The 27,315-nt window shown below is 39.1% G+C and overlaps 5 protein-coding genes across 7 annotated transcripts in view; all 5 read left to right on the forward strand.

Moving 5' to 3' along the window:
* Nucleotides 1–4,051: 4,051 nt before the first annotated feature.
* LOC114479623 (protein THEM6-like) lies at nucleotides 4,052–5,043 on the forward strand. Its single transcript, XM_028473387.1, has 2 exons — nucleotides 4,052–4,555; nucleotides 4,940–5,043. Exons 1-2 carry the CDS (start codon nucleotides 4,052–4,054, stop codon nucleotides 5,033–5,035), a joined length of 600 nt encoding a protein of 199 aa, XP_028329188.1. The 3' UTR covers nucleotides 5,036–5,043.
* A 527-nt stretch (nucleotides 5,044–5,570) lies between these two features.
* LOC114479526 (protein THEM6-like) lies at nucleotides 5,571–8,051 on the forward strand. Of its 3 annotated transcripts, none has more exons than XM_028473259.1 (3): nucleotides 5,571–5,610; nucleotides 7,258–7,764; nucleotides 7,895–8,051. In XM_028473259.1, the coding sequence occupies exons 2-3, from the start codon at nucleotides 7,258–7,260 to the stop codon at nucleotides 7,994–7,996; spliced, it is 609 nt and encodes a 202-aa protein (XP_028329060.1). In that variant the 5' UTR covers nucleotides 5,571–5,610; the 3' UTR covers nucleotides 7,997–8,051. The 3 variants fall into 3 exon arrangements, with proteins under 3 accessions (XP_028329060.1, XP_028329057.1, XP_028329058.1); XM_028473256.1 differs by lacking the exon at nucleotides 5,571–5,610 and adding an exon at nucleotides 6,980–7,181; XM_028473257.1 differs by lacking the exon at nucleotides 5,571–5,610 and adding an exon at nucleotides 6,980–7,154.
* Nucleotides 8,052–14,681: 6,630 nt separating this feature from the next.
* On the forward strand, nucleotides 14,682–15,628 carry LOC114479727 (protein THEM6-like). Its single transcript, XM_028473562.1, has 2 exons — nucleotides 14,682–15,182; nucleotides 15,527–15,628. Exons 1-2 carry the CDS (start codon nucleotides 14,685–14,687, stop codon nucleotides 15,626–15,628), a joined length of 600 nt encoding a protein of 199 aa, XP_028329363.1. The 5' UTR covers nucleotides 14,682–14,684.
* A 1,900-nt stretch (nucleotides 15,629–17,528) lies between these two features.
* On the forward strand, nucleotides 17,529–24,377 carry LOC114479400 (tripartite motif-containing protein 29-like). The gene is made up of 7 exons (XM_028473062.1): nucleotides 17,529–18,330; nucleotides 18,591–18,686; nucleotides 20,184–20,417; nucleotides 20,579–20,738; nucleotides 22,241–22,336; nucleotides 23,249–23,320; nucleotides 24,116–24,377. Exons 1-7 carry the CDS (start codon nucleotides 17,743–17,745, stop codon nucleotides 24,184–24,186), a joined length of 1,317 nt encoding a protein of 438 aa, XP_028328863.1. The 5' UTR covers nucleotides 17,529–17,742; the 3' UTR covers nucleotides 24,187–24,377.
* Nucleotides 24,378–26,933: 2,556 nt separating this feature from the next.
* LOC114479572 (protein Niban-like) overlaps nucleotides 26,934–27,315 on the forward strand; it is a 7,009-nt gene continuing 6,627 nt past the window's right edge. Inside the window, 1 exon segment of the mRNA XM_028473316.1 lies at nucleotides 26,934–26,943. Coding sequence (XP_028329117.1) covers nucleotides 26,934–26,943 — 10 coding nt within the window.

Below are 27,315 nucleotides of genomic sequence, written 5' to 3' on the forward strand. Positions count from 1 at the left end.
CGACATTACCAAGCAGTCGACATCCGACCAATCAGAGGAGAGCTCAGGCAGCGCCGCAAAACGTGACGTCACTTCCGGAGTCATGAGCGATTTCTGAATATATTTACTAATGATAATGATAGAAACACTAAATAGTGAACTAGTTAAAGTTATATAACTAGTATATAAACTAGTTAATATAACTACTATGTTGTCCAAGAAAGATTTTGAAAGTTAAAAAACTAAACTTTTTTCTTCAGAATTTTTTTTTTTTAATTAAACAATAATTATAATTCTTAAATGAATGAGTGAACCTCTTCAGTATCCTTGTAATCTTTATGTTTTTGTTCTATCTTTTGACTGTGAAGGTAAATGTAATGTCTGTGAGAAAGTTTGTAGACTTTTGAATTAGAAGTGGGAGGTGCTTGTTTTATTTTGAAGGAGTGCGGTGTGAGTTCCGTTTGAGGAGCAACAACAGGTGAGAGCAGCTTGCATTGCACAGGGTAGATTTATCCTGATATCATCCATTTATACTGAAACACACACATTACCAAACTGTACTCATACTGTATCGATACTATATCGATACGGTGTTACTGCGGTGTCAAAACATCTGAAACATGACCGCAGAAAACCGAGTTCAGAGAGTCAGTGAACTCGATTTATCTACAACAACATTATTGAACTTATTGGACATTGTTTATATTTCAGATCTTAATTTAGGTTTAACATATCTTTAATACTTTAAAATATAAATAATAAATGTGATCAAGGAGTCAAAACATGTGAAAATGTTTTGTTTTTTTTGACATGGAAAGAAAATCAAATCAGTTTATTTTAACTAAATATTAAATTAATTAAATATCAACTTTTTCTCTGACATTTTCTGCACAAACCTTTGTTTTGATCAAATTAAAACCTGTGATTTTTGAAAGTATTTCTGAATCTTCACTTTTTAACAATACTCACATCAATGTTAAATACACAACAATACTCATAAATATTAAATACACACACGTGTATTACTATTTAAGCAAATCAGGTTCTGCAGATAAATATAAAGTTTTAATACTTTCACAAAATTAACTATATTTGTGTGTGTGTGTGTGTGTGTGTGTAAGGCAGCAACAGTGTTAGTGTGACACACAAACATGCAGTTTGTCCTGATCAACCAGCTCAGCACGAACCACACACACACGGGAAGCGCAGTTATTGCCCTTTGTTTTTGTTTTTTTTGGTTTTTTGTTGTTTTTTTAAAAAACTTTTTTCGAGGTATCTTTAAAGGGGACAGGTTTTTTTCAGAAACCGTTTAAAATAGGATAACCACATTCGGTGTGTGGCTTCAGGTTATCAATACCTTGATGGAGTTCGAAAATGAGAAGCACGCAATTGTTTTTTCTGGAGTTATTGCCTTTGTTTCGTTTTTTTTTTTACTCTGTTAGAGGTATCTTCTAAGGGTACAGCTTTTGTTAGAAAACATTTAAGATGGTTTTTAATTTTATAGTCTGATGTGATAATATTTTTTTATGTATACATCTAAGTTAGATTAAGGACGTTTAGGAAAAGACTGTGAGTTGTCATCAACATCACTGTTGATGACATCATCATAGGGCTTGGCAAAAAATCTTTATCAAATTTGTTGATAAAAAATGATTTTTATTTAGCAAATTCGAGTTTAAAATGTATTTATTTATTTGTTTTTTTCAGACTTTTTCACATTCCGTCTTTGTGGGTTACCGTAGCGTGATGTGAGCCAGCCCCCTCTTTGTTTACATGTGTTTAGCCTTTGAGTATTTTTTTAATTGTAATGTTATGTTATAAAATATGTAGTCATCTGATTTCGTAATCAGAAAATTTAAGCTACTGTGAAGTTGCCGTTGCACTTTTGCTTAAACCTGGATTAAAGTTTGAAATTGTTCATTTACTTTTTATTTTGGGATTGTTCTATGCATTTTAACTCTTGAGGACAATCACAGCAATAAATTTGCACTTTTGACAATTTATCTATTGTCTGCAGTCATTTTTAAGTGCATTGAAAAAAAATCGAAACTCAAGTTTTTCTTTAAAAAATCGGAGATTTTTTTTTAAAGCCAAAATCGCCCAGTCCTACATCATCAGTGTTCTAAAACAATTATCAGCCAATCACTGCACACTGCAGCCACATGCGCACCAGAGCCAGTCGATGGAGAGCCCACCCCCACGCCCCTCCCATTTTGGAACATTGGAATATTAAAACATTGGAACATTGGTTTACCTCTACAGTGATGTCATCAGTCCTATCTCTGCAGTGATAATGTCATCAGTCCTACCTCCAGTGTGATGATGTCATCCCAATGTTCCAATGTTCTAATCCAATCGATGGAGCCCACGCCCCACCCATTTTGGAACTTTGGAACATTAGAACATTGGTCCATACAAAGAAAAAACCTTGGAGGAGGACTGAGATAATCCAGAAATTGAAATCTGACTGTAGAAGAGCTGAGCGTAAATGGAGATCAACAAAACTCCAAATTCATCTAGAACTATACAAAATAAGTCTGCGAAAATTCAATGATGGCTTGTTCAAAGCAAGACAGCAATACTTTTCTGAAATTATTGCTAAAAATGTCAACAACTCTCGCACGTTGTTTTCTGTAATTGAAAAGCTCACAACCCCCCCAGATCAGATAGCCCCTGAATTACTGTCAGCTGGAAAATGCAATGAATTTGCTGTATATTTCAATGAAAAAATACAATCAATAAGGTCAAACATCAGAACAAACCAGCAAAATAACAAAAAGCTTGAACAGCTTCAACCACTGAGGGATGAGTCAACTACAATGTTAGAGTTTATTACAGTGAACCCAAAAACAATAGAGGAAACTGTTCAGCAGCTGAATCCATCAACGTGTTGCTTTGACACAATACCCTCAAACTTGTTGTAAAGTCAATTGTCACTAATTTGTGTCAGATAATTAACTGCTCATTCCAATCAGGCACTGTACCAAAATCCCTGAAAGTAGCTGCTGTGAAACCTCTGTTAAAAAAGAGAACACTGGATGCCTCTATACTGGCTAACTATAGACCAATCAGCAACCTTCCATTCATAGTCAAGATCATTGAGAATGTGGTCTTCAACCAACTGAGTCAATTCTTAACATTCAACAAAATATTTGATACATTTGAGTCAAGTCAGCATCTAAAAGCTACAGCTGGTTCAGAACGCTGCAGCTCGGGTCTGAACCAGAACAAAGAGGTCAGAGCACATTACTCCAGTTTTAAAGTCTTTACACTGGCTCCCAGTCAGCCTCAGAATAGACTTTAAAGTTCTGCTGCTGGTGTATAAATCTGTGAATGAGTTTGGTCCAGAATACATCAGTGACATGATAGTCAGGTATGAACCCAGCAGGTCTCTCAGATCTATGGACACAGGTCAGATAGTGGAGACCAGATCTCACAGTAAACATGGTGATGCTGCTTTTAGTTGTTATGCTGCAAAGAAGTGGCACAAACTGCCAGCAGAGCTGAAGACAGTATCTAATGTGAACATTTTTAAATCAAAGTTAAAGGAACTTTTTTTCTCTACTGTATGATTGAGAGAGAGATTTTTGGTCATGTTGATGTAATGTGTTTGTTGATGATTTTAATTGATTTTACTGATGATTTTGATTGATTTTACTGATGTTTTTAAATGTTCTTATTGATTTTAAACAATTGAATGTTTTATCATGTAAAGCACATTGAGTTGCCTTGTGTATGAAATGCGCTATACAAATAAATTTGCCTTGCCTTGCCTACAAATCTGACGTTGCACACCCTTGAACCAAGCAGCAGGCATGTTGAAAATCTCAGCTCTGACCAAAGAACTACAAAATTATGGATGCACACACAGGCTAAATGCAAGCCGTTGACAAAGTTTCAGGTCGAGCTGATACCGCATCGGGAGATATTCGTTCCACAAACACATACACAGACCATTCTTGCTTTTATAAATAGATTATTATTATTAATGTTATTAATATTTTTTTCTCGGAGGCGATGAATTATGATGATTATTTTACTGTTATCAATAATATTTATTTTCTCAGAGGCAATGGATTGGCTGATGCTGCTGCTGTTCTTCCTGTTGATTGTCTTCTGCTGTCTGGACGTGTGCTACTTCCTGCGTGCAGCGGCCGTTTTCCTGTGGGCGTGGTTTCAGCGTCCAATCAAAGACATCACAGCAGAGCAGCTGATTTTTAGCCGAGTCAGCACCAGTGACATCGACCTGTGTCACATGAACAACGCTCGCTACCTGCGTGAGTGCGACTTTGCCCGCTTCTCTCTCCTCACCAGGAACGGAGTGTTCTCTGCCCTGCGGGCCCTCAAGGCCTCCGCGGTAGTTGGGGCCTCCACTGCCCGCTACCGGCGCCCCCTATGCCTGGGAGAGGCATTTGGTCTGCGTAGCCGCGTGGTGTGCTGGGATGACAAGGCTTTTTATCTGGAGCACAGGTTCATCTCCTCTAAGGACCACATGGTCAGCGCCGTGGTTTTTATTAAGATGAACATCATCAGAACCAGCCCAGAGAACATCATGGAACACCTGTGTAAGAGGAAGGTAAGATGTACACACTATTATACACACTAATATGCACACAGAGTCATGGAACACCTGTGTAAGTGGAATGTAAGATATACACACTAATCTACATATAGAGTCATGCAACACCTGGGTATAATAATACACTAATATACGCCCTGACAGCTGATTAAGGAGGTCACATTTTTGGGTTCATTCCCACAATTTGATCATTGTGTGTTAGATGTTATGGTTCATATAATGAGTGATTGAAGTGTGGTTCTGTTGTTCTGACCCAAATGTTCTAACTCAGAAGTTCTAACTCAGAAGTTCTAACTCAGAAGTTCTAACTCAGAAGTTCTAATCCTGTTGTTCTGACCCAAATGTGCTGACCCAGATGTTCTAACCCTGTTGTTCTAACAGGTGGAGCGGGTGGAGGTTCCTGAGGACCTCCAGCACTGGATCAGCTTCATGTCAGTGAACAGTGAGAGTCTGAGGGCGGAGTCTAAACTCAGCTGAAATAAAAACAATGTTTAATAAACATCTACGTGTGTCGATCAATTATCAGTAATCACTTTCTAACACAATGACAATAATAAACAGGCATAATAACCATTATTATTATTATTATTATTATTATTATTATTATTATTATTATTATCCAATCATTGACATTTATTTTCCCTCAGGAAGTGATTGAACAAACTTTATTGAATCCCATTCAGCCTGGCATTGAACCTCTACTACCTCATTAATGCTGACGTCATCACTACAAAGTTAAAAAGAGGTGCTACTGACTCAATGATGACATCACCTCACTGCTATTAATATAAATTATTGTTGTTGTTATATTATTAATAATATATGATAATAATTATGAATATATAATGATGATATAATTGTTAGAGGCAATAATAATAATAATTAATTAGCATCAATATGTACTTAGTATCGTTATTTCAGGATCAATAACCCTCACTGCAGACCCAGGTCGATATTTTTTTTTTTATGGCTGTTCAACCAATCAGATCTGCTTTCGTCACAGACCCGGATGTATCAATCTGCCGGGTGTGTGGCGTCACAGCAGGGACACGGTGAGTTTGACCTTTTTATTCGTTTTTAATCGGTTTAAGCTTCTTTAAACATGTAATCGTGTGGCTGTGGATCGGATCGAGTTTTATGTAGTTAAATCCGATCAGCTGACAGCAGACTTTATTCATTTATTCACTGAGGAACTCTTAGAAGCTAATAGTGTTAGCAACAATGCTAACGGTATGGGTGGATGATGAATGCGGATGAATAAATGGATGGATGATCTTTTACAAAATAGAAATGTTTCTATAGCAGTAGCAAAAAAAAAACAAAAAAAAAAACCCCAGAAACTAAAATATTAGAAATACTATCAATGATGTACAGGTTAGAACCAGACACACAATATTATATATTATATAAATCATATTGATTAGATCCATACCTGTCAAGTATCCCGTTTAGGCCGGAAAACTGCCGTATTTTACCCCTCTTTCCCACCATCGTCCCGTATTAGCATTTTCCCGTAAATATCCCGTAATTTAATGCAATAATAATTATAAAATGCCTTAGTAAACTGAACGCTTTCACTAACCTCGCGAGAACTGCCTCATGAGGTTCTCGCGAGATTAGACATACCCGGAAACAACTCAGAAAAGAGATGAATGAATGAAGACGTTACGGCGAAAAAAACAAATAACTCGTGTAAATACCTTGGAAAATGTGACAGAGAGTTTACCTTCCTAAATAGCAGCAGATGGGACACAGTTACACGTTCTGTAAGATTAATAACTGAGATTTTAGCGTCTACCACAGCGGAAGTACCACGTAAGTCAGCATGAAAAATCAGCCAATCACAAGCTCCACAAATATACACTGTTTTAAAAAAGTGTTAAATTATATCAAGTCTGTAACACATCTGTATAATAAGTCATTAGTGAATGCCAGAGAACCACATGAGTCAGCATGAGAAATTAATGAAAAATAAAATGTTAATGTCTAACTTAAAGACACGCAATGTGAAATTAACAGTAAATATGCAACGTGTTGACTTGTATATGAAATAAACAAATATGCTTCATATACCCATTTATGTTTTAATTTAGGCTGTTTTATAATGTAGGAGTTAGGGCTGGGTGATATATCGAGATTCAAGATGCATCAAGTTTTCTATTTTGGCGAAATATAAAACTACAATGTTGCACATATATATATATATATATGCCTGTGTGGCATTTTGCATCAGCAAATTTAACCCAGAATTGTCTTTCTGGTCAGACTACATTTGAAAAAAAAAATTATCTAGATTTATATCCTATATCACCATTTTGAGAAAATACATTAAGGTATGAGTTTTGGTCTATATCGAGCAGCCCTAGTAGGAATGTTCACAATATCTCAATGTCAACAAAGGTAGGCTTACCAGATTATAATCACATAATAGTATTTAGTAAGTGGTTGGCAAGTGGGTATTTTAGATTTCCTGTACACTTGTCTTGGGGTGGTGGCACATCTACTATCGGGCGCCTGAAAATATCCCTTATTTTTAAATCCAAAACTTGACAGGTATGATCAGAACATGGACTCTGAGCTTCTCAGCAGATCTTTGGTGAGGAACAGATGCAGAATGAGTGATGTGAGATGTTCCTCCTGATGCTCTTCATGTGTTTTATTAGGACTAATAAATGATTATTAATCTATGTGTTCCTCAGATGTTCCTCCTGTTCCTCCTGCTGCTGCTCTTTGTGCTTCTCTTCAGTTCTCTGGATGTTTGGTACTTCCTACGAGGAGCTCAGGTGTTTGTGTGGTCGTGTTTCCAGCCCAGAGTGAAGGACGTTCTGAGTGAGCAGAGCGTGGATGGACAAGTTCTCCTCCATGACCTGGACTACATGGGTCACATGAACAACTCTCGCTACCTGAGAGAGTGCGACTTTGCCCGCTTCCACCACTACATGAGGAATGGCCTGTTCATGGCATCCTTCAGGCTGGGGGCCAAGATGGTGGTGGGGGCGTCAACGGTCCGGTACCGGCGCTCCCTGGCATTCAGAGAAACCTTTGAGATCAGAACCAGAGTTCTGGGCTGGGACCAGAAGAGCTTCTACCTGGAGCAGCGCTTTGTCTCCAAGAAGGACAACTTTGTATCCGCTGTGATGCTGTGCCGGCAAAACGTGGTTCACTGCAGCCCCGAAGACATCCTGCAGGTTGTGGGCCAGGAGAAGGTCAGTAAATACAATCAAGAAAAATACAATTGAAAAAAATGAGGCCAGACATGGCCCCTGGGCCACCTATTGAAGAGCACATGTTTACTTCCATGTAGTAAAATGTGTTTGCTGTTGTTTTTTTTTTCAGATAAAAAGTCCTGAGTTTTCTGAGGATCTGAAACATTGGATCAGTTTCATCTCAGCAAACAGTCAGAGTCTGAGAGCTGAGAGTGGACTGAAGGAGGAGTGACACGCGAACACGCACACACTGACACACACACACACACACACACTGAGACACACACAATCACGTAGAAGGTAAATATTTAAATACTTGAATGAATTCTTCATATTTGTTCTATTTCTGTGGAGAAGCTTTGAAGGGAATATGATCAATAGACTAAAGAGTAAAGTTATTGATTAAAATTATCCGTTCGTGACCAACGTTTGTTTTTAAAATTGACCTAAAGTTTATTATTTATATTTATTCCAGATGTTGGAGGAAATGCACTGTATCATTATTTATTAATATTTATTAAGGATAATTCCTGTCAAAGCATTTGAAATAAAATGCACCTGAAACCAGGAGTTGTTTTGTTTTTAAAGGTGCTGCAGTTTAACAGTGTTATGTTAAAATCAAAGACTTTATAAAGGTTGGTCATCTCCACCAATAGACAGAGACGGTCCAATCAGGTTAGAGTGAGACGGTCCAATCAGGTTAGAGTGTGACGGTCCAATCAGGTTAGAGTGAGACGGTCCAATCAGGTTAGAGTGAGACGGTCCAATCAGGTTAGAGTGAGACGGTCCAATCAGGTTAGAGTGAGACGGTCCAATCAGGTTAGAGTGTGACGGTCCAATCAGGTTAGAGTGTGACGGTCCAATCAGGTTAGAGTGAGACGGTCCAATCAGGTTAGAGTGTGACGGTCCAATCAGGTTAGAGTGAGACGGTCCAATCAGGTTAGAGTGAGACAGTCCAATCAGGTTAGAGTGTGAAGATGAGCTCAAACTCAATGACTTTAGTTCTGACCTTCATTCAAAGCATGACATCATATCCTGTTAATAATTAAAGTAATAATGTTTGAATTCAAAGAAGTAAAAGTACTTTCTCTTACTGAACAGTATTAGATTTTATGAAAATATGAAACACCAGAATTAACATTTATTGATGAACTGATACCTGTTGTTTACCTGGTGACATTTCATCAAGTCCAGCCCAGGATTAAAGCCAGGTTTAACGTGAGAGTCCAGCTCAGTTTCATCAAAGAGAAAACACCTTAGTTACCATAGTAACACAGTCTGTGAACAATCCTGCGCTCACCAGGTTTAATCTGGTGACTCATATGAAACCACATCATAATTATTAAAGAAGTCATTTAGTGACGCTTTAAACCACTCAACAAAGGAAAAAGGAGTCAAAAAGACGATATAATCATGTTCTTATTACGTGTTTAATGTGTCCCATACTTTTTAATGAGATATCACAGTCTCCATGTGTTTAAACCAGTATTAATATGTTTACATAAGGATATGTGTTTATCCATCACCTCCGTTTATGTGCCCATTCATTGAGGATCCAGAGATTAATAATGAGAAAACTCGGCAAATTGAAGCCTTTTTATCGTCAAAACATCTGCAAGAGGTCACAGAAGATCAAAAGAAAATAATATCTGAAATAACAAAGGAAGAAATAAAAGCAGCCATTGGGGAATTAAAAGTGGAGAAATCCCCAGGAACAGATGGGTTTACCCCCGAATGGTACAAAATAATACAAGATAATTTAATCCCAACACTTCTGAAAACATTCCATTGTGTGCTGAAAAACAAAAAGCAGTTATTTCTATTATTCTAAAGGAGGGAAAAGATCAAATAGAATGTGGTAGCTACTGCCTGGTTTAACGTATTTTAAATATAGACTATAAACTTCACATCCATATTGTCAAGATGACTGGAATTGATTTTTGCTAAATTTAATACATAAAGACTAGACTGGTTTTGTGAGACAAAGACAAACACAGGGCAACATTAGAAAGACAGTGCACATCACGAGACAAGTTAGACAACAAAAACTAGAGACCCTCATAATAAGCCTGGATGCAGAGAAAGTGTTTAACTGTGAGCTGGTCATTTGTTTATCAAGTATTAACAAAATTTGGTTTCCAACAAAACATAATAGAAGTAATAGCAGCTCTGTATAACAAACCATAAGCTAAGATTAAAATCAATGGTAATCAAACTAATTTGTTTATATTGGAAACCACTAAATTATGAACCTCCAACTGAAATTAGGACTGCGTATGACTGGAAACGGGAGACAAATCACATGAAATATTTGGGGGCGATATTACCAAAAGACTTAATTATGCACCCTTAACTTCAAAGTTAAAGTCATATATGCAGCAATGGAACGTTATCCTCTTTTTAAGTTTAGGTTCCAGGATTGAATCCATTAGAATGAATATCCTTCCTCAAATGATTTTCAATGTCTGACAGTTACTATAGCTTCTAAACAATTTCTAGAACGGGACAGTTTATTATCAAGGTACATATGGCAGGGAAAAAAGGTCAGGATTAAATACAAAACCCTACAACTGAGAAAAGACAAAGGTGGATTGGCCCTTCCCTGTTTATGGGAGTACTACCTGGCGGCTCAGCTGAGACTATTAGTGTGTTTATGCTCTCCATCGTATAGTGCAGGGTGGAAAGATGTGGATGGTACAGTGGTAAGGGGAATACCAGTTGGAGCCCTAATAGCTGATAATAAACTGCAGAATGAACTGATCATCTCTGAAAATCCTCTACATAAGGTTTCACTGAAATCAACAGTCAAAATCTGTAGATTGGGAAATTTAACAAAACTAATCAGGTGGTAAGCCTACGATTCAGATTTCAAACCAAACAAAAGGATTAACTACATATTCATTTATCAACAATGGGACATTTTTTAGTTTTGGCAGACTGGAAAATAAATTTGGATTGAAGAAAAATGACTTTTACATACTGTACACCTGGAAGTTAGGCATTATTTCAATCAAAACCTGAACACAGCTTTGAAAGGTGTGTTAGGCCTGTTACAAGTGTTTCTGTCATTACGTGAATCCACAACATGCAACAAAAGAATCTTGAAACTTTACAACAGCATCCAAACATCTAAACATGATGGTATAGAATGCGGCAAATGACTACCACATCTTTTGGAGTTGTCGGGTAATCAGGAGTTACTGGGAGGAGTTACATCACCATATAAATAACATAGTCAGATCAAACATTCCTCTTACATGAGAAACCCTGTATCTTGGTGATATACAGTAGCTTTCTGTAATTGGTCAAAAAATGACTGGCCATATTGCTGGCTGCAGATTAAAAAAAAGCCATTACCAGAAAATGGTTGAAAGTGGAATTACCAACCATTAATGAATGGATCGATATCATTTATAAAACTTATATTTGGAGGAAACTGTCATTTTCCCTCAGGGTGCAAAAAGACAAATTTGACAAGCTTTGGTCCAAATGGACAGAATACGTAAAAACAGTGAGATCAGAAATTAATTGACAAAATTTCTAACTAGTGTGCCAACATTTGAAATTTAAAAATGAATGTGTATGTGGATGTTTGTCTCAGGTGGTAAAAGGACAATGAGGTGACTGAGACACTTGGTTCATTTTATTCAATGACGGACAATGGGAATAGGGCCAAGGAAAGTGTAAAATTGTATAAATGTGATGGTGTCTACTCGTGTGTTTTCCAAATAAAAAAGTGAATTACAAATAATGAGAAAACTCTGAATAAAGAGGGAGAGGCTGTTCAGAGCTCTAAACTCTAAGGCTCTGATGATAAACTCTATGAACACTATCATTTTTCAGGATGTGATCAGTTCTGCACCTCCATCACTTCTCACCTGCACCTGGAGCATCTGCAGTGTTAAACGTGACATCCAACAGCATCGCTGCTCCCTCTGTTTATTAGAATTTAATGTTTAGTGCTGAGTTCAACAAACACAAGTCTCATGAATTACCAGGGTTGGGAGGGTTACTTTAAAAAAGTAATCTGGTACAATTACAAGTTGCAGTACTTACCCTCCCATTTTTCTGTAACAATAGCACTTGTTTCACTAAAACATGATTTGTTTCCTGTCTTTAAACCTCCCTAAGAGCTTTTAAAATACTTGATGGTTATAACTTACAGCACAGTGTAGATCAAATAATACAGAGTATAAGACACAGCAGACACATTTACAGCCGTTTTGTTACTTAATTGAGGATGAACAATTATTTATTCACAAGAATGTGTGACAATAATGTAATAAAATGTGCAAAGTCTTTTGGAGGCTTGACTGCATCGTGATGACCTCCTGTACTCAGAAGGGTAATGAGGCCGTGACAGGAGATGATACCCCCTGTGGAGTCTAGACACTGGTGGTGGTGAGGATGACTGGAGGCTGAGATGAGAAGATCCAGCTAAGACCTGAACTCTGCTGCACTGGGTGGAGGTGATTGGGGTGGAGGAAGGAAAAGGCTGTGGGGAGAGACTGTTTTCAGCGTTTGACAGCAGGAGGATGATTGGTTGAGAAAGGTAGTGGCAGAGGCTGAGAGGTTAAACCGGGATGATACATGCCCTTGACCAGCTGAACACCATAACAGGGCGACCGTGGCTCAGGTGGTAGTGGGTCGTCTTCTGATCGAGAGGTTGGGGTTTCGATCCCAGTACCTGACTATGTGTCGAAGTGTCCTTGGGCAAGACACTGAACCCTAAGTTACTCCCAGTGGTCGACTAGTGCCTTGCAATGTCAGTCCTGTCCCATTGGTGTGTGAATGTGTGAGTGATTGGGTGAATGAGCTGATATGTAAAGTGCTTTGAGACTGCTTCAGTGTGCTGATAAAGCGCTATATAAATCAAGTCCATTTCCATGTTTTACCATTTATGTTTTGTCAAATTGTCTCCATAAAAAAAGTTTATATTGTAACAGCTCTGATGTTTGCTGGATGTGTTTGTTGTCGATGTTCCTAATTCCTACAGCTTTGGCAGCCAGTGAAGGCAACAGGAGGATGCAGAGGATATGACTTTGGTTCGCTCCTGATGTCATATCTCAAAGTTATTCGCGATTGGTCAAAGTGGGCGTGGCTTATGACAACATAACATATAAATAAACAAACATTTATTTCAGCTGAAGTATTACGTTGAGGGCTGTGAAATTTACAGGGTGCATATAGAAGAACACAGACCACCCATACCAAAGAGTGCGCCACTAGGTGGCGCTATAATTGCAAACACATTTTGGCCTCTAACTTTGACTTTCACACACAGGCCACGCACACCCGCGGCATATTGCTCTTTGTAAGTCACTACACAATAAAAACCTACTTTTTTTAACTCCTCCTTGGGGTTTTGTCCAATCCGCATGAAACTTGGCACGTAGAGTCTTCAGTTAGACCTGATCTAAAGTTGATAGAATTATTTTGTTTGCTCAAAAGATGCATAAATAATTACTGAGTACAGTTTTCTAGCTAGCTATAAAAATGAATAACTGTTGCATCTTTTGGTCAAAACAAATGCTAACAACACCAAATCTGAGATCTTTGGTTGGCATGTGACTGTGGGGGTATAAGCCAAATTTGAATATTTTAGGCCTCTAGGGGGAACTGCAATTATGAGAAATGTATATCTCTTAAATGGCACCACCGATTTTTACCAAATTTGGTGGGTATGACCTTGGGTCACTCCTGGGGCCGTATCTCGAAGTTAATCGCGAGTGGTCAAAGTGGGCGTGGCTTATTACAACATAAACAACAAATGTTTATTTCAGCTGAAGTATTAAGTTGAGGGCTGTGAAATTTACAGGGTACATATAGAAGAACACACAGACCACCCATGCCAAAGTGTGTGCCACTAGGTGGCGGTATAATGGGTGCAAATGCATTTTGGCCTGTAACTTTCACATTTTAAATCATATCTTCCAAAACTTCATATCCATCTGTTCACTTCAAAAGGCACGTTGGCCTGTGTCTTGACTCTCGCCACAACTACTTCCATGGGCTCCGCAAAATCTGGGGGCCGAGTCGTGCGGGAAGGTATGGCCCCCTTTCATAACTTGCTTGCAGTTCTAGTTAATTATTGTCATTGCTATTGCTAGGCTAATGCTAGGTAATTGCTAGGTTAATACTAATGCTAAGGTAATACTAATGCTACATTAACGTTAATGCCAGGTTCATCCTAATGTTAAGCTATGGCAAGTTAATTTTGATGCCAGGTAAATGCTATTGCTAGGTTATTGCTAATGGTAGGCTAATGCTAACGTTAGCTCAATATTAATGCTAGGCTAATGCTATTGCTAGGGTAATGCTAATGCTAGGCTAATGCTAATGCCAGGTTATTGCAAATGCTAGGCTAATCCTAACGTTAGCCCAATAGTAATGCTAGGTTAATGCTATTGCTAGGCTAATGTTAGTGTTAGGTTGATGCTATTGCTAGGTTAATTCTAATGCTAGGCTCATGCTAATGCTAAAGCATTTGAAATGCAATATCTCAGCTGTTTTTCCACCAATTTGCACCTAATTCCCTCAGGCCAAACCCAAATCCCCAACATTGGGATACACAACCTTGGGTTACCGACCCCAGCCACTTCTTCGGACCCGCTTGCGGTTTTAATTGTTTTGCTTATTGTTGTTTAAAGATTAAACAACCTGAACATGAAAATAAATAATAAATAAAACATGAAATAAAACATGGACGATATGCACCTATTCAAGTTGATTGCAACACGCCAATAACCAAGAAAGAAGATCAACAATATTGTAAAACATTTGATAATGACAATTATATATCATATAATATATAATCATATTGATCAGAACATGGACTCTTTGGTGACGAACAGATGCAGGAGTGATGTGAGATGTTTTATTAGGACTAATAAATGACTATTAATCTATATGTTCCCCAGATGTTCTTCCTGCTGCTGCTCTTTGTGCTTCTCTTCAGTTCTCTGGATGTTTGGTACTTCCTGCGATGTGCTCAGGTGTTTGTGTGGTCGTGTTTCCAGCCTAGAGTGAAGAACATTCTGAGTGAGCAGAGGATGGACGGGCAAGTTCTCCTCCATGACCTGGACTACATGGGTCACATGAACAACTCTCGCTACCTGAGAGAGTGCGACTTTGCCCGCTTCCACCACAGCATGAGGAATGGCCTGTTCATGGCGTCCTTTGGGCTGGGGGCCAAGATGGTGGTGGGGGCGTCCACGGTCTGGTACCGGCGCTCCCTGGGCTTCAGAGAAGTTTTTGAGATCAGAACCCGAGTTCTGGGCTGGGACCAGAAGAGCTTCTACCTGGAGCAGCGCTTTGTCTCCAAGAAGGACAACTTTGTATCTGCCGTGATGCTGTGTAGGCTAAACGTGGTTCACTGCAGCCCCGAAGACATCCTGCAGGCTATGGGCCAGGAGAAGGTCAGTAAATACACACATACTGTATCTTTATTCATCATCTCTTAAAGACATCCTGCAGGCTATGGGCCAGGAGAAGGTTTTTAAATAAACACTTATTTTTTATTTATACACCTTTATCATCTATTAAAGACATCTTGCAGGCAGTAAGCTAGGAGAAGGTGAGTAAATAAACACTTATCTTTATTTATACACCTCTATAATCTAATAAAGACATCCTGCAGGCAGTGGGACAGGAGAAGGTCAGTAAATACACACGTATCTTTATTCTGGGCCACCTATTAAAAAGCTCGTTTACTCCCATGTAGTAAAATGTGTTTGTTGTTGTTCATGTTTTTTTTCTGCAGATAAACAGTCCTGAATTTTCTGAGGATTTGAAATATTGGATCAGTTTCATTTCAGCAAACAGTCAGAGTCTGAGAGCTGAGAGTGGACTGAAGGAGGAGTGACACACACACATACACGACAAATACTTAAATACTTGAAATTATTCTTCATATTTGTTCCATTAAAATGGAGAAGCTTTGAAGGGAATGTGATCAATGGACTGAAGAGTAAAGATATTGATGAAAATGATCAGTGTGTGACCATTTGTTTTTAAAAAATTAACAAAACCCCTGCTTTCTGCTGACTTGCCACTAGGAGGGGAATTCAAAAAAATGCCTTGTTTATGGACTACTGCTGTAGCAGGAAGACACGCCCAGTCAGGAAGCCCACAGTGCTGTGCGCAGACACAGATGGTAACACACACAATGATGTGTCTGTACACACACGTAGCAACTTCACAGAGATTTGTCACTACAACCACAGGCACACACAATCACAACCTGAAGCTCACACAGCCTTACAGACACCACGCAGGGGAAAAGAGTCTCCCACCTGCTCTCCCACCACCTCACGCCATAACCATATGGGCAACTGGGCAATTGCCCAGGGGCCCGCGACCTCTAAAGGGCCCGTGGCAGTGAAGGCATAAGGGTTAGGATTAAAATATTTGGTTCTCTTGCTTATAATGTAAACTGTCCGCCGCCCGGAGCCGTTGCACTGCACAGAAACCTTGCACCTGCCTGTGACTGTGAGCTAAGACCCTCTCCTCCAATGAGAGGCGGCCAGGCAGGTCAAAGCCAGGTGATGCTAATCAACCTCTATGCAACTCAAAAAATGCAAACATGAAGAGACAGCTAAGTGGGAGTGCTACACAAAAACTAAAAAAGGAGAAAACGATTAAAATTGCAGAAAATTTAAAGCCAGTGTGGGCGTCATGGGGGGCCATTCGCGGGCCGTGCCCTCCCAGCTGCTCTTTAGAAGAGTCAAAAACATCACGAATTCAGTGGGCTTTTTCACACGGAGCACAGTGGACTTCCTCATTTAGCCTGTCAATCAATGCTCACTGAGGGCTGTGATTGGAGGAAACCCTCCTCCCTCCTCTCAGCTTTTATAGGAGGGGCGAGGCCAACAGTGAAAGCTGATGACGCAGGGGAGTCGAAAGAATCTGTTTCAGCCAATAGCAGAATTCAATTTTAATAGCCGGCGGCGAACCCTTAGTGGCCAGTAACTCTGACATTTTACAACTAAACACGCAAAAAACGTCACTTATGGATTTTTTAAAAATGTATTATCATTTATTTTGTTTCATCACAGGAGTTAAAAACTAATATTTTCTGAAAACATTTATTGATATTTCTAAAAAGAAAATTAAAAAACGGAATTTAAAAAATTGCAATATACAACTACATAAAAATAATCATTTTTAATTTACTGCTTTGTACTCATTTCATAATACAGAGGCCAACTCTATACTGACATTTCTCTTTGAATTATTTTGTAAATAAATATTTCATGAGTTTGTCACATTTTATTTGGCATTAGTAAATAATTATGCACATTTACAGATATTGTGATATGAGTGATAATACAAGTTCTCATAAGGCGTATGTAGCGCTCCTCATTGGCCAGTTTAGGTCACGTGAGCGCCCCTCATTGGCCAGTACTTCTGTAAACTACGTTATGGACTAACCGTAACCCTAACCCTAAACTACGTTACGAAGTAACTAATCCTAAAATAGCACCGGAGATTGTCCGTACAGTTACATACGTATAACCACTCCGTTCTTATGAAGGCTGTTTTGCACAGTCGGTGTGCCTTCAGATTTTTACTAGTCCTTTGGTGTGCCTTGGGTACAAAATGTTTGGAAACCACTGTAGTAAGTAATAATTTTTAGGTTGGGAAAAAACACAAATTCTAAAGTAAAAATAAGGCTCTCGGTCAGTTTTGTAACCAGTGGATGGCGGTAATGCACCTATAACTGAGGGCAAACCGCCAATAAACCCCATAAAGGAGAAGAAGAAAGAGCCTCAGTTGTGATGTCATCTAACCGCGCCCACTCCTCGCCTGTAAACAAAGTGACGTCAACAAACGGATGTTTTTATGTGTTTTAAGTCTTTTTTTTAATGTTGTAAACTCTGTTTTCTAGGCTTTAGGACGTGTTTCTCTGCGGGTTGGTTCCGTTTTTCCTTCATTTTCTCTAGTTTTCCGCTTTTCTCGGTGTTTTGTGTCCGTGTGATGGCAGAGGCCGGGCTGCTGTTGGACCGGAACCAGCTCAACTGTTCGGTGTGTCTGGACGTGTTGAAGGACCCGGTGACCATCCCGTGTGGTCACAGTTACTGCCGGGACTGCATCACGGACTACTGGGACCAGAACCAGAATCGAGCCGCCGTGTGTCCGCAGTGCAGGAACACCTTCAGTCCCCGGCCGAACCTGTGCCGGAACACTGTCCTCAGTGACCTGCTGGACCGCCTCCGGACAGTAGAGCTCCAGGACTGTACCCAGGACCAGAACCTGGACCAGGGCCAGGCTGTGCGGTGTGACGTGTGTCCCGGGTCCAGCAGCAGGGCGGTCCGGTCCTGTCTGGTGTGTCTGGTGTCGTTCTGTGAGCTCCATGTTCGGCCTCACCTGGACTCCACAGCCTTCCAGACCCACCGCCTGGTGGAGCCTCAGGTCCGGCTGCAGGACTCTCTGTGCCCCCGGCACCACAGGCTGATGGACCTGTTCTGTACAACCGACAAGACCTGTATCTGCTACCTGTGTCTGACCGAACAGCACCAGAACCACCACACTGTGCAGGCCCAGCAGGAGCAGACCCGCCTCCAGGTACATGACCAGAACCAGAACCAGAAACATTTGTATTTATTATTGTTAATTATTTTTTCATAAAGTGATCCCAGATAAATTAATTGTGCTGATAATGATCTGAATAGTTATTATTATTATTATTATTATTATTATTATTATTATTTGCTTATTAAAGGACATTTTACAGCTATAAACCAGGGCTACCCTCACATGTGATCATTCCTCTCTGATGTACAATCTACAGATGTACAATCTACTTTATAATGTTGTTGTTGTAGAAGCAGCTCAGTGACCTGAAAGAAGGTTCTCTGGTGAAAATTCAACAGAAAGAAAAAGATTTCCAAGAGCTGCAACAGACCGTTTCCATTTTGTCTGTGAGTTCCTCCGTCTGTGCTTGTAGCTTTGTTCTCTGCTCAATATGCAATAATATATTATATTATATATAATATTGTATATGTAATATTATATTATATCACATATTGTAAATATATATTACATATATAAACACCTTAGTTCCCATAGTAACACAGTCCATGGGTCAAACCTGCTCCCGACCAGGTTTAAGCAGCAGGGAAGGCTGGACGGTATACCAGTTCATATCGAATATCGGTGATATTTTCATTATATGAATTTTTAATCTACACGGTGTATTTGATTACACAACGTTCGGAACGCTACGCTGCATCGCGTTTCAGACCGGACCCTTTTCAAGGTTGCATGGGGGTGAAGGTAAACAGTAGCGCTCTGGTGTTAGGTATGGTGTAAATTGATAAGAAAGACATTAAAGCTCTGAAGCTACAGAACTAGTAGAGCATGATGACAGAATAATTTTTGCCAAAAAGAGGAGCCGTGTTTGTTGTTTGGAGATATTTTGGTTTAAAAAAATCCGACGTTGACCAATCAACCATTTTATGCAAGTGTTGTCGCCGGAGCAATTTGCTCTGAAGTTAAAGTTCGCGCCCTCCCCATCAGTAGGTAGCACGGGGAAAGCAAAAGAAAAGTCGAGCCAAATGTCACTTTAAAACGCGTTTGCTAGAGGGACTCGCTATGACAGAAAAAGCAAACAGTGGATTGAGATTATAAACTGTCACTATCCATATTTACTTATTCTTAATATATTCTATTATAAAAAAAAAATTAATAAGTAAATCGTGTTTTTGTTGTTGTTTAGTGTCTTTTTGGGGTTTTTTTGTCATTTAATGGACTTTTGTAGTCATTGAGTTTAAACTGTTGTCTAATTTTGAGTGGTTTTGTTGTGATTATATGTTTTTGGTGTAATTTACATGTACTTATTAAAATGACTTGGGTAATTTTGTTGTAAATCTTATGTGTTTTTGGAAACATTTTGTGTGTTTTTTACTCAATTTGTGTATATATGTCGTATTTTTCTGTTATTTTGTGTGCATTTTTAGTCATTTACTAAATTATTCTCATTCCGTTTTTAGTGTCATTTATGTCTATTTTTGGTGTTACTTTATATCATTTTCAGTTATGTTTTTGTATATATTTGTATATTGTAATATCATTAAATAATAAAATTATTATTATATTTTTATTATTTACTTATTCTACAATATTCACTCACCATGACTGTAAAATAGACCATCCTAAGTCAATCTACTGTAGTAATTCCTCTCTCAACCAGTAGAAAATGCTGTGAACACCTGATTATGCATGAAGAAAAAAAAAAAAAAAGCGTCATATACCGTGAAACCGTTAGAATTTTGAAAATGACCGTGATAAACATTTTTGGTCATACTGCCCAGTTCTAAGACTGACCGTCTGTAACTGTCTGTGCTGCTCTTTGTGTTTCCATTTCTTTTTATAGTTTAAAATTTGCATTACATGTCCGTCTCTTGGTCGCCCCCTAGCGGTCAGCATGTGCAGTAGCAGAGGAAAGTGAGGCTATGTTCAGCGATCTGATTCGCTCATTGGAGCTGAAGCGCTTTGAAGTCAGAGAGCTGATTAGAGCTCAGGAGAAGACCATCGTGGAGCAGGCTGAGAACCTGATGGAGAAGATCCAGGAGGAGATAAATGAGCTGAAGAAGAACCAGAACAAGATGGAAGAGCTTTCTAAGATCAATGACTCCGTCAGGTTCATACAGGTGAGTCAGCACAGATGAGTTTGGTGAATAAGCACATGTGAGTCAGCCTAAGTGAGTCAGCACCAGTGAGTCAGTACAGGTAAGTCAGCACGGGTAGTACAGGTGAGTCAGCACAGGTGAATCGGCACCGATGAGTCATCAATAATAATTCATGTTTACAGGACTGTCAGACCCTGGAGGCTGCGCCCCCTCTGGAGGCTCTGCCTACTCTTTGTCTTCATGATAACCAATTCTTTGTCGCCGTGACAACAGCCATGACTGATTTCAAAGCTCTGATACAGGAAGTGATGCACGAAGGCTTCCTCAGCATCTACCAGAGAGGTAAACAAATCAGATTAAAGTGATCGATCAGAGATAATGTATTAATAATAACGATAATGTAAATTATTAGATTTATATAGCTCTTTTTTCAAGGGGACTCGAGGTGCTTCACAGAAACTATTATTAATTCACACCAATCATACTGGTGGTGGTAAGCTACATTGTAGCACAGCTGTCCTGAGGCAGACTGACAGAAGTGTGGCTGCCTACAGACCCTAATATATCTAACAAGCATATTTTAAAGAAGCGCAAAAGTTATGTATGAGACCTTAGTGGGGGACCATATTTAAATGGGAAACCAGGCGCTCCAGGCAGCTTTTGGTCAGGTTACAAAATAAACTCAAAAAATATTTAAACTGAGGTAAGTTTGTTAGAAGTTGTATTTGTTTATTTTATTCATATGTACACAGTTATGCAGTCTCTTGGTGTTCAGCTGGAGCCCCAAACAAATAGCAACAGTTTCCTTAACACTGGATTTTACTGCCTCTCACTCAGTCATCTAAAATGAGAAAAGTGGCTTATATTAATCAAAGCGTTTAAGTTCAAGAAAGAAGTAATTTTTGAAATAGCTGAAATTTGTTATGCTTTGAATACATTTATGACCTTTTTATGTGTGTAGAATAAAATGTTTGAATTTTGCTTTACACGGTCTTAAAAAAAGAAATACATATTCAATTCCATAGAGAAGAATTAAAAACCCCTTCAAAATCTACTTTATCCAAATTTGGTCTGTAAATTATTCTTACCAGCAAAAAAATAAATAAATTTTTTATATATTCTTACCTGTGGCGCTTTTCTTTGTTATAAAGCCCAGTATTGATGGCTGGCTTTTAGTGTGACGTTTGGGTGGCATATTCACGGATCATTCATCTTCTCCCTGCCAATTATACCAGACTTTTGCATGCTTCGGGACAGTGATTTGACCAGCGGATGGAAAGGATGTGTAAAGCTGCTGCTTGGTGGAGCATAAGATTAACTCTCACGAGACTTTGCGCGAGATCTAGAAAATGGCCACTGAAACAGCATTGCAAAAGATGCTCAATGTGTGGAAAACTTCTATCTTTCATGGATTTTAACTATTCTTTTGATGCTAAAGAGGTACAAAATCATTTATGAACATGCTAAAGAGTAGAGGGCGGCCAGAAAGAGAATAGTAGGTGATTTCGCCTGCCGCCTACGCTTCTGGACATCACTACTGTTTGATTAAAACATGACATGAACAATGTTTATAAATAAAGGCATCCTACATCAACTCATCCAAGATATCAGGATTAACCTGGCTTAATCCTTTATATAGGTTTCACTGAAATACTCTACAGAAAGAGAACGATATGTTTTATAGTTTGTATTTGTTTGTTTGTATTTCTGTTTGTTTGTTTGTTCAGTTTGTATTTCTGTTTATTTTTGTTTGTATTTCTGTTTGTTGAGTTTTTGTTGCTTTGCTTTCTTGTTTGTTTGTTTTTCCGTTTGTTTGCTGGTTAATTTGTTTGTTTGCTCTGCAGTTCGGGACGTGACGATTATCGACCCTCATAGTACTGACGAGTCATGTGACGCAGCAGCATCAGGTGTCATCCAATCAGAGAGAACAGTGGAGTCAGGTGAGTGCTGCTGTGAGGTTGTTTGGACTGAAGAGGGCGTCTCAGAATTAGGGTTAGGGTTAGTTAATCCAGCGTCTCACTGAATTAGGGTTGGAATTAGTTAATTCAGCGTCTCACTGAATAAAGGTTGGAGTTAGTTAATTCAGCGTCTCACTGAATAAAGGTTGGAGTTAGTTAATCCAGCGTCTCACTGAATTAGGGTTGGAATTAGTTAATTCAGCGTCTCACTGAATAAAGGTTGGAGTTAGTTAATTCAGCGTCTCACTGAATAAAGGTTGGAGTTAGTTAATTCAGCGTCTCACTGAATAAAGGTTGGAGTTAGTTAATCCAGCGTCTCACTGAATTAGGGTTGGAATTAGTTAATTCAGCGTCTCACTGAATAAAGGTTGGAGTTAGTTAATCCAGCGTCTCACTGAATTAGGGTTGGAATTAGTTAATTCAGCGTCTCACTGAATAAAGGTTGGAGTTAGTTAATCCAGCGTCTCACTGAATTAGGGTTGGAATTAGTTAATTCAGCGTCTCACTGAATAAAGGTTGGAGCTAGTTAATCCAGCGTCTCACTGAATAAAGGTTGGAGTTAGTTAATTCAGCGTCTCACTGAATAAAGGTTGGAGTTAGTTAATTCAGCGTCTCACTGAATAAAGGTTGGAATTAGTTAATTCAGCGTCTCACTGAATAAAGGTTGGAGTTAGTTAATCCAGCGTCTCACTGAATAAAGGTTGGAGTTAGTTAATTCAGCGTTTCACTGAATTAGGGTTGGAGTTAGTTAATCCAGCGTCTCACTGAATAAAGGTTGGAGTTAGCAGCTTTAGATCTTTTAGTCTCTAGTGATGATGATGATGATGATGATGATGATCATTTGTGTGTAATGAAGTGACTTTAGCTTCACCTGGTGCGCCTCATGTTTTGCAGCGACCATCAGTCCCTTGAACCCGTTCATCAGTGCAGGCTTTCCCACGCCCACTTTCACCTTCTCACCTCCTGGTAGGTGGAAAACATCATGTGACTCTCATCATGTGAAATTACAGTCATTATTTTTTTTTATTATTTATGGGATTTTAAATTTCAAGTTAAAGAAAGTTGTTTTCATCCTGAAATTGATGAGTTTATTTTTCTTCTAAACATCCAATAATAACAAATACAATTGTGTAAATGTATTAAAAATGTAAACCCAAAGTTAAGCTCAGCAGCTGAAGATGATCCACCTCTGATCCAACAAGGGCTGTGATTGGTCTGTTTCAAAATCTCAGTTTCTGCTCATTGCATTTTTAAATGTGTTCCTACAATGAATCGGGAAGGGGTGTGGCTTAGGGCTCGTCTTCTGATGGAGAGGTTGGGGGTTTTAAACCCCTCCCACTGGTGTGTGTGTGTGCTGAGATATTGTGACACACTGTGAAAACTTCCTAGGTTATAAACACGTTAGTTTAAAATATCACATGTTCCTCTTCACGCTGAAAGACTTAATTAGCTAAAGTTCTGTGCAGCCCTGAAACAGCCAATGAGAAGGCTGCATTTGCGCAGTTTGGCCAATCACATTTCAGGAGGGGTGTTTGTCCCTGTGGCCCCTCCCCTCCCTTTGCTGCTTATATAACAAAACAGTGACCTTTAGTATAGAGTTGTTTTATATATATAGTTGTTTACATGTGGCTCTGTATTTATATATATGTATATATGTGTATATATATACTGTATATGTGTATGTATATATATATATATATATATATATATATATATATAGAGAGAGAGAGAGAGAGTTGTTTACCTGCTCTAATGTTTCAGGGTCCAGACTCTCATCAGGATACAGACACCGACTCAGCGCTCAGCGACGTGCTCATCAAAAGAGGAAATGACCTGAGCCAATCGCAGTGTCAAACACCAACATGTGACCTCAGAGGAAGAGAAGCGGGTGAAGGACTTTCAGAATAAAGCCTCTGTTTGAGTTGTTCCATTGAAATGAACATTCTGTGGTTTTACTAGTTTTAAAAGAACAAAGAGTTTTCCCCTCCCAGTCACATCTGAACATCAGCAACAAAATAAATAAGTTAAAGAATTTTGAAAGATTTCTGTGGTTTTTACTTCATGAACTTAATTAAATTATTAATTAAATGTGCCTTTATTTATCATCATATATGTCTCTATTGCCTTGAACAGATTGTGTGATACATTTTGTACTGCTCTTCTGGGTACAAATTTCCCGCGCAGATATGCAGACATGAAGTCAAATGACGCTGGTGCGCGTTCTTGATAGTTCGACCCAACAGTGAAAACCTCTTTTTTTCTCAAAGAAATGACATACAGTGGGGCAAAAAAGTATTTAGTCAGCCACCAATTGTGCAAGTTCTCCCACTTAAAAAGATAAATGGTGCATTACAAAGTATTGAGATTAACTTTTGTTATTGACCAAATACATATTTTCCACCATAATTTGCAAATAAATTCATTAAAAATCGTACAATGTCATTTTCTGGATTTTTTTTCTCATTTTATCTCTCATAGTTGAGGTATACCTACGATGAAAATTACAGGCCTCTCATCTTTTTAAGTGGCAGTACTTGCACAATTGGTGGCTGACTAAATACTTTTTTGCCCCACAGTATTTACATTCGTTTTAGTGGTAAGCACCGATTTTAATAACAAACAACTGTTATTGTCAACATCAGATCAGTGCACGTGTAACAAGTAAAAGTGAAACACAAATGGGCGCAGTGTGCACAAGAGACCCATCGGATTTATTTACACAATCCACGTATTAAGGATAAGGATGATCCATGTTATTGTGTAGAAAAAAGAACGTTTCAAAGGTGTATTCCTTTATAATTGTCCTGCTCTGCTCCTTCCCCCTGGATCTTGCTCTCATTGTCGCAGTTAAAGCTCCATTCTAAAAGGCTACAGGAAAGGAAGAATGCTATGTAAATAACTCTATGTGATCGAACCCAAACAGCAGTTCTAAATATCTGTCTGAACCCAACCCGTCCAGTGCCGTCGGGTCCGTCAGGGTTCGATCACATATCCATCCTCTCTAAACAGTTGATGCGCTCCCCCGCGGCAGCTTGGCCGATGACTGCAGTTACACTGACCAGCGTGGTGTCACTATGGAGTCTGATTTCTAGATCTGCCCTATGCTCCTTTAACCTCAAAGATTAATTTAATTCTGAGTAACTGTCCAACAGTATTATTTATTAATAACACACAGCGGTGTTTGTTTATATATCATATAGTTGGTAATCATGTCTGAGCATTGCTGGATGTTGTTTATCAGCCTTGTGGATATTAAAGTTCATCATTCACTGAAGCCTGAAAAAACAAAAACATCTACAACTTTCAGACATTGTCATTAGCCTTCCTTCAGTCAATGTCAGATTGACTGAGAAATATCAGTGTAAACCAATATAAAACAGTATTAACCAATATAAACCAGTATAATTAATCAATATAAACCAGTCTAATTACCCAATATAAACCAGTATAACCAATATAAACCAGTATAACCAATATAAACCAGTAAAACTAATATAGACCAGTAAACGAACAGGGAGAGTAGGACGATCCTTCTCTGTGTCAAACACCATTAGCAGCTCTTAGCTTCACCGCTGTTCTAATCAAACTTGTGTCTGTGTTTAAACTGTTTAAACTGATTACTTTCTTTGGCGCACACTCAGGCTCAGTCACCAAGTAACACGGTCACCAGCTGGTTTAAAACACCACATGTTACTACTAACTAGTCAGTACTCAACAGCAAGAGTGTGGTTGCAGTCTGTCTGTCTGTCAGGGGGCAGGGCTTCTCTGAGGAGAAGCTGTGGGAACCTGTTCTGTGAGAATCTGAGCTGTATCTGTAGTTGTATCTGTATCTGCTCTGTTTGTATCTGAGCTGTAAAATGACCTGTAACGCCGTGAGTGTGACTGAGGACCAGTTGAGCTGTATCTGAGCTGTGGCTGTAACTGTAACTGTAGTTTTAACTGTAGCTGTAGCTGTGAAATGGCGTGTAACGCTGTGACTCTGACTGAGGACCAGTTGAGCTGTTCTCTATGTCTGGATCTTCTCAGAGTCCCCGTCACCCTCCCGTGTGGACACACCTACTGTCACAGCTGCATTCAGCTCTTCTGGGACAGTCCCAGGCTGAAGAACGGCTGCGGCTGCCCTCAGTGCAGGGCGACCTTTGACCCTCGACCTCTGCTCAGTAGGAACATCGTGCTGGAGGAAGTGCTGCAGAAGTTACAGGAAGCTGCGTCCACTAGAAAGGAAACTGCGCCCCCCAAGTTGCAGAGTTTGCTCCGTGACAGAGAGCTGAAGCAGTGTGTACGACACACACGCCATCAGGTGGGCTTTTATTCTGAAAAACCTATACCTCTTTGTATGTGGGCTCTTATTGTGAAAGGCTCCCATCTTCCCGTAGACATTACCTTGAAAAGTAAAATAAAGCGTGTGTTAATGTGTCGTTCTATCAGTGCGTGAGACGTTAGCAGGTCAGACGGTTTCTTCTGTTCCTCAGAACAAAGTGAAGGAGAAATCTCTGCATGAACTGAAGGAGTCAGAGAAGGAGCTCGGATTCTACATTAGGTTCATTAAAGTGAGTAGAACAGGAAGTCACTGTGGACCATGACTCCCTGTTTGTGTAACGCTTACTTCCTGTTTGTGTAATGCTTACTTCCTGTTTCTGTAACAGTCCTTCCTGTTTGTGTAATTTTACTTTCTGTTTGTGTGACAGTTTCTTCCTGTTTGTGTAATGGTTCCTTCCTGTTTGTGTAACGCTGCCTTCTGGTTTGTGTAATGGTTCTTTCCTGTTTGTGTAACGTTACTTCTTGTTTTTGTAAAGTTCCTTTCTGTTTGTGTAACATTACTTTCTGTTTGTGTAACACTTCCTGTTTGTGTAACGGTTCCTTCCTGTTTGTGTAATGATTACTTCCTGTTTGCGTGATGTCCATTTCTGTTTCTTGTAATTTGTGCTATATAATAAAGTTTAATTGAAGTGAATTTAATT

Source organism: Gouania willdenowi, chromosome 17 (genome assembly GCF_900634775.1).
Source record: "Gouania willdenowi chromosome 17, fGouWil2.1, whole genome shotgun sequence".
Taxonomy (NCBI): domain Eukaryota; kingdom Metazoa; phylum Chordata; class Actinopteri; order Blenniiformes; family Gobiesocidae; genus Gouania; species Gouania willdenowi.